This window comes from Puma concolor, chromosome D3 (genome assembly GCF_028749965.1).
Source record: "Puma concolor isolate L17-30 chromosome D3, mPumCon1.1.hap2, whole genome shotgun sequence".
Taxonomy (NCBI): Eukaryota; Metazoa; Chordata; class Mammalia; order Carnivora; family Felidae; genus Puma; species Puma concolor.
Genome location: NC_141678.1, coordinates 9,570,328 through 9,584,804, shown reverse-complemented (window position 1 = coordinate 9,584,804; position 14,477 = coordinate 9,570,328). Strand labels below are relative to the sequence as shown.

The following is a 14,477-nucleotide window of genomic DNA, read 5'->3' as shown; positions in this document are numbered from 1 at the left end:
GAGTGTACTTTTGGGGTTCATGCTTTTCCCCAAGCAAAACTGAAAGCTGCACTCAGATCCACTGAGCTCCATGGCTGTTTTCCTCACCACACAGCCTCTGTCTCCAGCATATTCCACTAGGGTTTGAAAGTGAGAACCAGACTGAAGGCCTAGCCTTGAAAGAGTTGGCAAAAAGCAGAAATTTAAATACCTGTGCTTTGGGTCCCCAGTAAGTCTTTAAGGTACTTCTCCAAGGAACCTCGTGGAATGTCCATTGTCTTTCTCATGGGGCAAGTGTTTGGAACAACCATTCTCAACGTAAAACCCAAACGGGTTTCTAATTCCTTTACTGCAGTTTCTGGGTCATCAACCTGGTTTCAAAGAGAAGACTGAACATGTACCACCAGTCAACCCTGACCTGGCCTCCTGTCTGTTCTCTAAAAGGGCAGTTTTTTATTTTTATTTTTTTATTTTTTATTTAAAAAAAATTTTTTTTTCAACGTTTTTTATTTTTGGGACAGAGAGAGACAGAGCATGAACGGGGAAGGGGCAGAGAGAGAGGGAGACACAGAATGGGAAGCAGGCTCCAGGCTCTGAGCCATCAGCCCAGAGCCCGATGCGGGGCTCGAACTCACGGACCGCGAGATCGTGACCTGGCTGAAGTCGGACGCTTAACCGACTGCGCCACCCAGGCGCCCCTAAAAGGGCAGTTTTTTAGAGGAAAATATCCAAGAAGTCACGTTTCTGAGCAAGGACTTTGGAGGCCAAGATATTCAGCTAATGAGGAAGCTGTATAAAGACTTTGCTCTTCTCATTTAATTCTTAACCACACTAAACTTTCTTATTGGCTGGGAAGAGTGCCAGTTAAGAGTCCACGGTGCTCCTTCATGCCAGGAGGGCATGATACTATGCTGCAGCATCAACCCTGTCCCTATGGCCCATCAGCTTCATAATGGAAACCCAAACACAGGAAGCTGGACAGAGACGTCCTCTCAGGTGGCTTCTTGTGCTTCACAGCCATGACCTGGGCGGTCCGGGTGGCTGGTAGCTGCCGGCTCCCTACCCAGAACGGTGTCACAGGGACAGCCTAGCTGCCATCCCAAATGTCTTAAGCCTGCCATTCACCTCCTTGCACAATTCTTTTCTCAAACTGCCTTCTTAGTGTCTGTCTTACTTCCTTTCAAAAATAGAGTGGCTCGGGGCGCCTGGGTGGCGCAGTCGGTTGAGCGTCCGACTTCAGCCAGGTCGCGATCTCGCGGTCCGTGAGTTCGAGCCCCGCATCGGGCTCTGGGCTGATGGCTCGGAGCCTGGAGCCTGTTTCCGATTCTGTGTCTCCCTCTCTCTCTGCCCCTCCCCCGTTCATGCTCTGTCTCTCTCTGTCCCCCCAAAAAAATAAATAAACGTTGAAAAAAAAAAATAGAGTGGCTCGTCATGTAAATGTCCTAAAATTAATAAAAAAGAAGACCATAGCAACATGGTGGAAAACCACTAAACACAACTATGATTGTTAACAGGACAAGCTTAGAAATGCTTATGCTAGTGCCTAGAGCACAGCAGGGGTTCAAAAAATAGTGATCATTACCTTTATGGTGTGAATGCCAAGGCTGGCAGCCGCTTTTAGATTCGGTCCAAGATCATCAAGAAAGATGGACTCAGAAGGCGGCAGGCCAAGCCGCTCCAAGCACAGCTTGTATATCCTGGGGTCTGGCTTACAGACACCTTCTAGGCAGGACTCCACGACCTGAGCGAGGGACGGGGATGAGAGATGAGTGTCCCTAAAAGGTGGTGCTCCCACATGCATACTGGCATATTTTTTAAAAGAATAATAGGAAGACCGTTGAGATTTGTTATAATAAGTAACTTCAGAGTGTTATGATATAAAATGATGTTGCTTTTTAAAGTTGGAGATATGGTAATACTGGGTTACTAGCTGGGGGCAAGCTCAGAAAACCAAAGTTCTGGTTCAGAAACAGCGACCTTGCACACACAGCGAAGCCACAATGGGCCTCAATGTCATCATCGGCAAAGTGGGGATGCTAATAGCTATCTTACCTATCTTAGCGGTTGTTGAGAACATTAAATGAAAGTTGAGTGGTTCCAAAATGATGTTAGCATTTTGCTAATGTTAAATATTGTGGCTACACAGAAGAGCTGTAGATTTCTACTTCGCCATTTTTTCAGAAAGAAGGGAGGGGCACCTGGGTGGCTCAGTCAGTTGAGTGCCCGACTTCGGCTCAAGTCATGATCTCATGGTTGGTTCGTGGGTTTGAGCCCCACATCGGGCTCTCTGCTGTCGGTGCAGATCCTACTTTGGATCCTCTGTCTCCCTCTCTGCCCATCCCCAGCTCGTGCTCTCTCTCTCCCTCTCTCAAAAATAAACATTAAAAAAAAATTTTTTTTTTAAAAAGAAGGCAGCACTGTTTACTAACTACAAAAGGCACATGACCTTAATGTCTGTATTTCAGAAATTAAAAAGCAAAACAGCCATCCTCAACTTATATAAATCCCATGGGAGAACAGACCCCAAAGAGACTGTTCATGGCAAAGTACTGTTCCTTTCACGCAAAGAGCTTCCTGTGTCCTGACAACCTCACTTCCACTGTGTATCTGGTCTGGAAATGCAGTGGGGGGCGGAGGGTGGGGGGTGGGTATGCTTCAGAGGGTCCAGATGAAACCCTGCAAAACCAGACCCAGTGCCAGGCAACCTCTGATCCATCAACCTGCAGGTCCTCTTACACTGTCCCCAGGGCTTAATCTCCTATAAAGTGGGCCTAAAACAGCCACAGAAGCTTATAACTGACACCCTCTGGTCTGCCCTGAGAATAGAACTCAATCCATGCTCACTCCAGGAAGGACTCAGGCTCTCCAAAACCAAGGACAAACCCCTCCCTCTACTCTACATTTGCATTATTCAGGGTTGGGTGAGAACTGCCCTTTCAGGAAAATAAATATCCTAAATAAATTGGACCACTCTATTTAATCTTCCCTGTCTCTTAAGGAGCCGAATGAACTAAAAAAGACAAAGCTCCGTGTAAAGAAAACATCAGTAGTGGGTACCAGAGAAACTGGGTGTTTCAGACACAGACCAGTGTCCACACTGCGGGAGAACAACACAGCTGTGCTGGCTGAGACAGACAGAGGGGGTGGTGAGCCCAGTGAGTCAAGTTCTCACAAGCAGGCATCTCTCCTGAGGGACTATGTTGAGGGTCACTGTATTGGGGAAGTGAAAAAATTCTCCAGATTTAAGTTTGATAAGATCCCTGGCCTTCTCTTTCTGTTCTATTTTGCAAGTTGAAAAAGTCCTGGAGATGTAGTTCTTAACAATGTGAATATACTTAACGCTACTGAACTGAACACTTTAAACATGGTTACGATGGTAACTTTTATGTTATGTGGGTTTTTATAATAAAAAAATGTAAAAATATTTTTAATTGAAAAAAATTAGATGGAAAAACATTTGAAGCCAAGACAGATTCCTATAATACTGGTTTAAGAGTTCAGCCTCTAGGGGCGCCTGGGTGGCGCAGTCGGTTAAGCGTCCGACTTCAGCCAGGTCACGATCTCGCGGTCCGTGAGTTCGAGCCCCGCGTCGGGCTCTGGGCTGATGGCTCAGAGCCTGGAGCCTGTTTCTGATTCTGTGTCTCCCTCTCTCTCTGCCCCTCCCCCGTTCATGCTCTGTCTCTCTCTGTCCCAAAAATAAAAATAAAAACGTTGGAAAAAAAAAAAATTAAAAAAAAAAAAAAAAAGAGTTCAGCCTCTAATGTTGACAGAGATCACAGATTGCTTACACTATCTTTATTCTATCAAAACATCTATGTATGTGTGCGCGCGTGTGCTTTAGAGAACAAAAATCTAAACCCTTGCCCTTGATGAAATGTTTTTAAAACTCCAGGTCTTCTGCAGACCTAAAATACGAAAACCCATCAGAAAACTCCTGGAAAGCACATGCCAAAATGCCTGTGAAGTCTGAATAAACAAGTCCATTTTTTTTTTTTTTTTTAAAGAAACTCATAGGTCTTTTAAATTGTAGCTTCATTTGAAGGGCTGAACGTGAGCCTGGACAATTTAATTTGTCTAGATGAAGATATCATTCCTATAGCTGCACTGCACTCTGAAAATAACCAAAACGTACTGAATACTGACCATGTGCCAGGACCATGCAGAGAGCTTTGCATGCATAATTCTGTGGGATGCACGCAGCGACCCTACAACAAAGAAATTGCTATTCCTGAATTAAAGAGGAAGAAACTGAGGTTCAAGGAAGCAAAGCCACCGCCCGTGATCACCTGGCTAGCAAGCTGCAGAGACAGGATTGAATCTGGCTGAAGTCCCGGAGCACTCGGAGGGGAGGGGGCTTGGAAGAGCGCTGTTTGTGTCCCACGGGGAAAACAACAATCAAAGCAGGTGGGGAGCTAGACAAGGTGTACAGAGGGGACAGGACTCTATCTCTGACAGGCTTTCTATAGGAAGGAAGGAGGACGTGGGAGGTGAAAACAGCACTAGGCTGAGAGGTTCATTTCCAACATTTGCCCTCTGAATTTCCACCTGTCAATTTTACTAGATTTTATGTTCTAAAATAGCACTATCCAATAGAACTTTTCAGAATGATGGAAACGCTGTATATGCTGTCCAGTATAGTAGCCACTAGCCGCACGTGGTGAGTGAGCACCTGAAATGTAGCAGGTGCGTACTCTGTGGGGCAAGGACCGTGTCTGTCACATTTGCCACAGTATCCCTTCACGTGTAGTCAGTGGCCAGCGCGCAGTAACTGCTCAGTAAGAATCTACTTTCTGGGGCGCCTGGGTGGCGCAGTCGGTTAAGTGGCCGACTTCAGCCAGGTCACGATCTCGCGGTCCGGGGGTTCAAGCCCCGCGTCGGGCTCTGGGCTGATGGCTCAGAGCCTGGAGCCTGTTTCCGATTCTGTGTCTCCCTCTCTCTCTCTGCCCCTCCCCCGTTCATGCTCTGTCTCTCTCTGTCCCAAAAATAAAATAAATAAACATTGAAAAAAAAAATTTAAAAAAAAAAAAAAAAGAATCTACTTTCTAACTGAAGTTTAAGCAAGTCAGCTACGAATAATTCGTATCTGTCCCAGGATGATAATCTATTTCTCTCTTGGGGAAATGGGGAATCGTTTATAGGAGTAACCTCCTGGCACAGAAGACCATCTTTCACTCAGTATGTTCTCAGGGCAGTTTGATGGTCTAGCATTGGGCGATTCAATATAGTAACCACCAGCCATATGTGATTACTTACATTTAAACTAATAAAAATGAAATAAAATTCAGTTGTTAGTGACACCAGCCACATTTCAAGGGCTTAATAGCCATATGTGACTAGAAACAACCATATTGGACATTTCCATTACTGCAGTAAGTTTTATTGGATAGCACTGGTCTCAGGATTAATGCCACAGAAATAAAGGGCAACATCACTGGTCTTTTTTTTTTTCTTTTTAATAAATATTTACTTAAGTTATCTCTACACCCAATCTGGGACTCAAACTCACGATCCTGGGATCAAGAGTTGTACACTCTACTGACTGAGCCACCTAGACACCCCAACATGGTTGGTCTTTGAAGAGATAAGGTCAAAGGTCCCTTTAGATGTGAGGGCTGACGGAAGTTTGTGAGTTATGTGACGAATAAGGTTCAAACCCAGAACATGAAAGAGTCTCTAAAGCTGAGGTTTCAACCAGTTATCAAAGACCATAAATGCTGGACCTTGCTGAGAGCTCAGAGATGTTTTAGAAGTCCTCTTTTCATCCTGTTAGGTCTAAGTCTAATTTAGTCAAGTGAGACTGACTAAGGAAACCCATTCACTCAAGACCTGCTACGAGGCAGTGTTTAATGATGCATCCTAAAGCAAGGACAGAGACTCTGTTTCGATAGTTTTGGATTACTTCAAGCTTACCACATCAAACTGTTTCCGGTCCAGGGGCAAAAAGCTTTTCCCGTTGGGAAGATAAAAATTATTGCTCAAGACTGCAGTCCGAAGGCCTTTTGCCCGAATTTGAGTTATGGCCTCAGTCATCACTGGGAACTGCTTCGCCACTTGCTCACTGGTCAGCAGGGAGAAAAAGGAGCCCACAGGTACGGAGGTCTTTGACTAAAAACGGGGGAGGGGAAAGGAGAGGCAGCAATAGTTAAGAGTAGGAGGAACAGCTTATGACCAACAGAGAAAAACACGGCTTCCTGTCTTCCTACTGCTACCTCGTTTGATTTGCTACCTAAAGGAATTGTCCCTCAGCCCCGGTGCAGAACTTCACATACAAGGTTGTAAAAAGTAACTTCAGGTGACAGTGGTGAGGGAATGGAGCTATTTATATCAATAGTCCAGTTAAATGAATTCTTTATTTCAGTCATGGATTGGCAATTTTACTTATTTATTTTTAAATGTTTACGTATTTGTTTTTGAGAGAGAGAGAGAGAGAGAGAGGGCACGTGCACAAGTGGGGTGGGGGTGGGGGGCAGAGAGAGACACACACACAGAATTTGAAGTAGGCTCCCAGGCTCTGAACTGTCAGCACAGAGACCAGTGTGGGGCTCAAACCCACAAACTGTGAGATCATAACCTGAGCTGAGATCCAGAGTTAGATGCTTAACTGACTGAGCCACCCAGGCACCCCATGGATTGGCAATTTTATTTTATTTTTTTAAATTTTATTATTATTTTTTTTTAACGTTTTTATTTTATTTTTGAGACAGAGAGAGACAGAGCATGAACAGGGGAGGGGCAGAGAGAGAGGGAGACACAGAATCGGAAGCAGGCTCCAGGCTCTGAGCCATCAGCCCAGAGCCCGACGCGGGGCTCGAACTCACGGACCGTGAGATCGTGACCTGAGCTGAAGTCGGACGCTCAACCGACTGAGCCACCCAGGCGCCCCTGGATTGGCAATTTTAAAGAGCATCAGAATATCCAAGGACAACTTAAGCTAAAAGTATATTAAGCAGGTATCATTTCATTCTTTTTTAAAAATTTATTTATTTTGAAACAGAGAACACACACACGCAGAGAGAGAATCCCAAGTAGGCTCTGCACTGTCAGCACAGAGCTCAATGCAGGGCTCGAACTCACGAACTGTGAGATCATGACCTGAGCTGAAATAGAGTGAAACACTTAACCGACTGAGCCACCCAGACGCCCCTATAATTTAATTCTTAATGATCCAGAAGACATGTAATGATTTCGTATTGTGAACCTCAGCTTCTGACCCATTTTTCATTTTTAAATTCAATCTACGTGGGTTTTGGAAACTGTTACCATATTTCAAACATTTGCAAAGGCAGGTCTGCTCTTTTATACAAACACACACATACACACTACGGAACAGCTTTCTTGAGATACAATTCACATACCACACAATTCACCCATAAACTGTACAATTCAAAATTTTTAATATATTCACAGTTGTGTAACCATCACCACAATCAATTTTAGAACATTTTCATCACCTTGAAAAGAAACTCCATATATATGGGCAGTCATGTTCCATTCTACCCCCCCATTCCCAATACTCTCAGTCCTAGAAAATCACTAATCTAAGTTTCTATTTCTATTGATTTCCCTGTCCTAGACATTTCATATCAATGGAATCATACAATCTGTGGTTTTTTTGACTGACTTCTTTCTTTCACTTAGCACAAAGTTTTATATACCTATTTGAAATTGTGGTAAAATATACGTAACATAGGGGCAGTTGGGTGACTCAGTCAATTAAGCATCCAACATTGGCTTAGGTCATGATCTCGGGGTGCAGGAGTTCAAACCCTGTGTCAGGCTGTGTGCTGACAGCTCAGGGCCCGGAGCCTGCTTCGGATTCTGTGTCTCCCTCTCTCTCTGCCCCTCCCCTGCTCATGCTCTGTCTCTCTCTCTCTCTCTCTCAAACACAAAAAAATAATAAAATCTTTAAAAAAACATACATCACATACAATGTACTATTTCGACCACTTTAAGTGTGCAGTTGAGCGGCATTATGTACATTCATTTAAAGACTTTTTTTAATGTTTGTTTTTGAAAAAGAGACACAGAGCATGAGTGGGGGAGGCACATACTTTTAGATATATGCAGTTAAAGTTCAGTACCTGGGGATGGAAGAAATGCATTAAAAACTTAAAAATGGCGGGGCACCTGGGTGGCTCAGTCGGTTAAGCGTCCCAACTCAGGTCATGATCTCATGGCTTGTAAATTCAAGCTCCACATCGAGCTCTCTGCTGTCAGCACACAGCCTGCTTTGGATCCTCAGGCCCCCTCCTTTTGTGCCCCTCCCTTGCTTGTTCTCTTTCTCTCTCTCCCAAATGAATAAATTTAAAAAGTTTTTTTAATTCAAATGGATTATTAGGTTTTCACTTATTTGCAGTTTAACCAACTTAATAGCTGAGTATTGCACCCAAACTCTAGGCAGAAAGAATATGTAAATTCAAGTATGTTTATCACTCACGATTTCAGAGCAAAGTCTCCCAAATTGCTGTAAGAAATCCTCTGTTGTTATCTCTCCCCTCATAAATTTCATCCAGGGCCCCTTTTCACCACCTGAGATAAAGGCCTGCAGTATAGTTCCAGGAGGGATATCATTTTGTAGCTCCCATTCTATAGGAATTAAAATTTGCAATAAGTGAAATACATTCAGAGATGGCTGGGGTTTGGAAAGCTCAGGGGAATTACCACCAGTCCCTGCGACGCTGCTGTGGTCCCAGGGGGGGATTCTCACGGGAATTAGGAGAAACTGAGGAAATGCAAAATCTCAGCCTTAGACCCCAAGGCAACAGTGATATGGAGGGGACACTGCTGTTAAGCATCAGGTCCTTACCCTCTACTTGACATGACTCTGGACACTGCATTATGCATTTTCTTCCCTGCTCTCATCAGCTGCCTCATGTACCTCAGGTCGCTCATACACTCCTGGCACGTAGTAAGAAAACACAAGCATAATAAGCCACGTTCGGACAGCACACCAAAACAGGCCCTTCATTTTGTAAACTGGAGTCATCCTCTGTGGCACCAGAACTGCTACGCTGAAACATTCACTTGGGGGATGCGGTCTTTGCAGAATAAAGAAGAAATTTTCCTTTTTTTTTTTTTAATGTTGATTTTTATTCTTGAGGGGTGGAAGGAGAGTGCGAGCAAGGGGCAGAGACAGAGAGAGAATCCCAGGCAGGCTCCACACTGTCAGCACAGAGCCCGACACAGGGCTCGAACTCATGAACAGTAAGATCATGACCTGAGCCAAAATCAAGAGTTGGATGCTCAACCAACTGAGCCACCCAGGCGCCCCTAAAGACGATTTCTATCCATAAGAAGTTCAGGCAGTGGATGGATCAGCATTTGTGTGTACGGGGAGTCTTTGGACAGAGGCTGCTTTTTCTTGTACCAGGTTGTGTTTTCTTTCTAAAATATAGCTGCTATGGGGCAAATATATATGTAGCAATCGTAAGTATTTCTAAGACATAATATACTTTACACATTTATTTTGTTTTGATAAAGTAGGGCCTGTGCATTGAAAATATTTGACAATATAGAAAAGTATAAAAAATAAAGTTAAATGACAAGCAATCTCCCTTAGAAATAATCAATGTTACTAATTTGATACATGTTCTTTGAGAATAGCAAGACTTAAAGCTCAATCCAAATAATCCTACTTATTTAATTTGAGAACTAAAATGTGTAACATTTTTTATGGTCTCAGAATTGGCAAGCATGTAAGGAAACTGGCACTCTTGTAGACTGTTGATGGGAGTGGAAAGAAGAACAACCTCTATGGAGAGCAAAATTTTAAATATACGTTTGATGTAGTAATTCCTCTTCTAGGAATTTCTCCCACATATATATTTATAAAAGTCAGCAAAGATTATGAACAAGGCTGTTTGTGCAGAATTGCTTATGATGAAAAGAGCCAGGAATTTAAACACATGTTAGTAAATCGCTTGTTACATCAACTTTGATACATCCATAGAATGGAATACCATACAGGTGTATAAACTAGACCAAGGATATGCAAAATACGGCCTGGGAACCAAATCTGTCTCCTATCTGCTTTTGTATTCATGTACTACTGTCTATCACTGTTTTCTTGCTCCAACAGGAGAATTGAGCAATTGTGACAGATTGTGTTGCTTGCAAAGCCTACTTAACCCTTTATACAAAAAGCTTGCTACCTAAAACATACCTTGATAAAGGATGAACTGACCTGGGAACATGCTAGACAGGGACACTCTACCCAGGGAGGAGGTCAGAGAGGCTTTCACAGAAAAGAAGTCGTTTTTTTGTAGTTGTTTGTTTGTTTGTTTTTTAAGTTTATTTATTTTTAAGAGAGGGGGAGAGAGAGAGCGCGCACATGAGCATGCACAGGGTACGGGCAGAGAGAGGGAGACAGAGAAAATCCCAAGTAGGCTGTGCACTGTTAGTGCAGAGCCCAATGCAGGGCTTGAAACCACAAACTATGAGATCATGACCCAAACCAAAGTTGGACACTTAACCAACTGAGTCACCCAGGTGCCCCAAGAAGTCTTAAAATCAATATTAATAACCACCACAAGATTTATTGAGTGTGCAAAATACTCCAGGCACTGTGCCAAGTAATATACTGTTTAGGTCACCATCAAAAGTACAAGTAGGATTTGAACAGGCAGAGGAGGCAGGGAAGGGTGGCTGCCAGCAGAGGGGAGAGAACTTGCAAAGACACAGGAGTGTAAAGGTGTTCGGCAAATTTAAAGAACATTAAGCAGTCCACAGAGGCTGAAATGTGGGAAATGCTATGGTACATGGACACGAGGGCTAATTTGCAAGAGGCCTTGGATACCAAGCGAAAGCTTCTGGGCTTAATCTAAGGGACAAAGCACAGGCACTCGAGGATTTGAAGCAAGGGAGGGAAGGGATGGGATCTGCATCTCAGAAATGTAACTCTGGGGGCTGCATGGAAGGTGGTACAAAACCCAGAGGGCCAGAGGCAGAGAGAAGAGTTAGGAGGTTCATGTGATGGTGCAGGTAGGAGACGGTAGGGTCCTGAACCTGGGCCGAAGCAGAGGGAGTAAAGCGAATAGGTTCTCAAGATATTCTGGAGAAAGCTGAGAAGACTCCTGTCCAGTGATCTTTGTTTTCTGTAAAAGAAGAGATTCAGCTGTCTTCCAAGTATGAAGGCTTGGGTGGGGGGAGTAGGAGACTGCTGGGAGGTTGGAACAGCCCTGTGGCAAATGCCAGAGGAATATGAGCAGAGGAATAGGGAGGCTGAGGGACCAGCTGCAGCAGGAGCTAAAAAATTGCTCACCAAGTCAGTTTGCTTAGCTGGGTAACGCGAAAAGGAAAACCTCACTAAAATGAAGTCAGGACGCCAGAAGGGGGAGCTCGCACGCCCTTCCAACTCCGTCAATGACAGACACCAACAGAAGAATCTCCAACAGGAAAGGATGGTGAATTACTGGCCCCAACAGGAAAAAAGATGTATGCTGAACTGACTACCCCACCAGCTCGGCTAATGAGAAACCATCATCACCATGAACTCCTGCCTTTCTCCAATGGACTTTTGTTCAAAACAAGCCCTCCCAACTTCCTCCTCCTTCTCCATAAAATGTTCCTCTCCTTTGTTTGTTGGACTAGCCTATGGTTTTGACCAAAGCTAGCTTGTCCCAAATTGCAATTCTCCGCTATTCCCAAACTCATTTTTGCTGGTTAAATAACTGTTTCATGTTTAACGTCAATAGTAATTTTTTTTTACCCAGGGACATATAAAACCTGTACTTGGGTTGGTTTAGCATGGAGAATCGCCCAACCAGCTACCATAGAGGTCAGCTCTTTGGCCCCTTTTTATTCCTGCTGGCTGGAATGAGAATGTGATGGCAGGAGGTAATGCAGCCAAGATAGATCAGGAGGTGAAACTGAAAATGAAGAGTATTTGCAGCAGAGCAATACAATAGACACAACCTGAGTGCCTGATATCACCGAGCAACATACTAGCCCCCTACCACACACCTGAGCTTTCATGTGCCAAAGAAAGAAACTTTGATCTTGTTTCGGTCACTGTTCTGTTAGGTTTCCTAACACTTGAGGCCAAAATTAATCCAATGCGGGGCGACTGGGTGGCTCAGTCAGTTAAGCGTCCGACTTCGGCTTAGGTCATGATCTCACGGTTCGTGGGTTCCAGCCCCGTGTCGGGCTCTGTGCTGCTGACAGCTCGGAGCCTAAAGCCTGCTTCTGATTCTGTGTCTCCTTCTCTCTCTCTGCCCCTCCCCAGCTTGCGCTCTGTCTCTCTGTCTCTCAAAAATAAATACATGTAAAAAAAAAATTAATCCAATGCAAGTCAGTTGAACTGAGTAAGGAAAAAAGTAAACCAGGAGGGGCTGATAAAGGATCAGAGACTAGAGGTTTGATCTTGAAGGACATAAAGCAGGTTTCTCAGGCAAGCAGCACAGTTCTCAGAGAAAGGTAGTTAAATTCTACCAATACCAATAACAACAACAACGGCAGCTCATCATGAATTGGGAATTGAAGTTGAGATAAGCACTCACTGTGCTACGCCAAGTGTCTTCTGTAATCATTTCATTCAACTCTCCCCAAATCCCAAAGAGGTAAGTACCATAATTAGCCTTAATTTAAATTTTATTCATTTATTTAGAGACAGAGCCCAATGCCAGGCTCAATGTCACGAACCATGAGATCATGACCTGAGCTGAAACCAAGAGTCAGACACTCAATCTACTGAACCACCCTGGCACCCCTATTAGCCTTAACTTGATAACAAAATGAAAATAAAGACTCAGAGAAGTTGAATAATTTACTCAAAATACTCAGCCACAAAGTGGTGCTTGGAATTTGATTTAAGAGCCAGAGTATCTCCCCCTGCCCAAATCTTCCTCTGTCTCCCCTTACCTCACTTCATTCCCCTCCACCCCCAGCCTAGTCTCCAAAAGTGAAACAGAATAAAGAGCTCACCTGCAGCCACTCTCCCTGGAGAAGGAATGAGAACTCCACCCATATCAAAAATCACCGCTCTGTAGGGGCCGCCTCCAGAATGTGTCCAGTGCCTGGCTCCCTGGTGCTTGCCCTGGATGTGCTTCAGGAAGGCTGCCCTCCGAGGCTGCTGGAGTTGTGACAACTGGAAGAGCCATCTTATGTACATGTTGAGGCCAAGACTGCAGGAGAAGACACAGGGCACAGCTCGCCTTCGTTGCCCCCAGTCCAGTCCACCATCTTAGAGCTCAGGTGTGCCAACTTGGCATCTCCACTGATCTCCAGCAAACACTTCAAACCACAACCAGAACTGAACCCTCCCTGACTCCTCCTTTTTCTCAGTTCCTTAGCTCAGTAAAGGGCTCCACCATTCAGCTACCTGCTCAAGCTAGAAAACTGGGATTCACCCCTGACTTCTCCCAGTCCCCCACCTGGGGCGAAACTAGATGCTCTGTGCTGTCAACTCTTCCTCCTGAAAGCCGCTGTCTACCTCTCTCCACTTACTACCCACCGATGAACTTGCCCACAGATCATTGCAACAGCTTAACAGGTTCCCCTGCCTCTTCTTAAACCCCCTCTTCATTCTTCACCCTTCAAACAGAGTAAGAGTGCTCTTTCAAAACTGTAAGAGTGCTCTTTCAAAACTGTAAATGTGGCCATCTCCTAATGCCACTTAAAATTTTCAATGGTAGTGGAGCACCTGGGTGGCTCAGTCAGTTGCACATCTGACTTTGGCTCGGGTCACGATCTCGCACTCTGTGAGTTCAAGCCCCACATGGGGCTCTGTGCTGACAGCTCAGAGCCTGGAGCCTGCTTTGAATTCTGTGTCTCCCTCTCTCTTCCTCCCCGCTCACACTCTGTCTCTCTCTCAAAAATAAAGATTAAAAAAATTTTTTTAAGAAAATAAAAATTTCAATGGCAGGATGCCTGGGTGGCTCAGTCGATTAAGCGTCCAACTCTTGATTTCAGCTCAGGTCATGATCTCACAACCATGAGATCGAGCCCTGCATTGGGCTCTACACTGATCGTGAAGCCTGCTTGGGATTTTCTCTCCTCTCTCTCTCTCTCTCAAAATAAATAAACATTAAAAAAATAAATACATAAAATAACATTTTCAGTGGCTCCCCCACTGCCCTCAAGACAAACTCTTTAACCTTCCTCAAGAGGCCCTCTAGATCTGCCCCTGACTTTGGGTAGCAACTCTCTTTTAACCTTAATCCAGATGATGTGGACATGCAAATCTACATGCCGCTTCCTCAGACCCATGATGTTCTCCTCCAGCTACCACACCTTGGCCTATGCTGCTTCCTTGCCCTGGGCTGCTCCTTTCCACCTGTTACCTGGCTAATTCCAAATTGTCCTTTAGGCTCTAGTTTACCTATCACTTCATGAAACCTCTTCTGGCTAGCAGAAAAGACAGATGAGAAGTCAGTAAAAGGATACCCAGTACTGACCTCCTCCTAGCACTTATGGTGCCTCCATCACTCCAGCAGCCCTCCTACACTTCGCTGCAACAGGCTAACTGTTCTCCATTTGCCTCTTTTTTAAATGTTTTATTT

The 14,477-nt window shown here is 44.5% G+C and overlaps 1 protein-coding gene across 2 annotated transcripts in view; it reads right to left on the bottom strand.

The window, feature by feature from the left end:
- The window catches only part of ACAD10 (acyl-CoA dehydrogenase family member 10), a 53,900-nt gene that overhangs the window by 35,891 nt on the left and 3,532 nt on the right, over window positions 1-14,477 (bottom strand). For both annotated transcript variants that reach the window (XM_086681701.1, XM_086681700.1), the window contains exons 2-6: window positions 12,901-13,100; window positions 8,417-8,565; window positions 5,890-6,084; window positions 1,562-1,720; window positions 191-350 (exon numbers count right to left, since the gene is read on the bottom strand). In XM_086681701.1, the coding sequence (XP_086537827.1) occupies window positions 191-350; window positions 1,562-1,720; window positions 5,890-6,084; window positions 8,417-8,565; window positions 12,901-13,087 (850 nt within the window). In that variant the 5' untranslated portion in view covers window positions 13,088-13,100. The remainder of the gene's footprint in view (window positions 1-190; window positions 351-1,561; window positions 1,721-5,889; window positions 6,085-8,416; window positions 8,566-12,900; window positions 13,101-14,477) is intronic.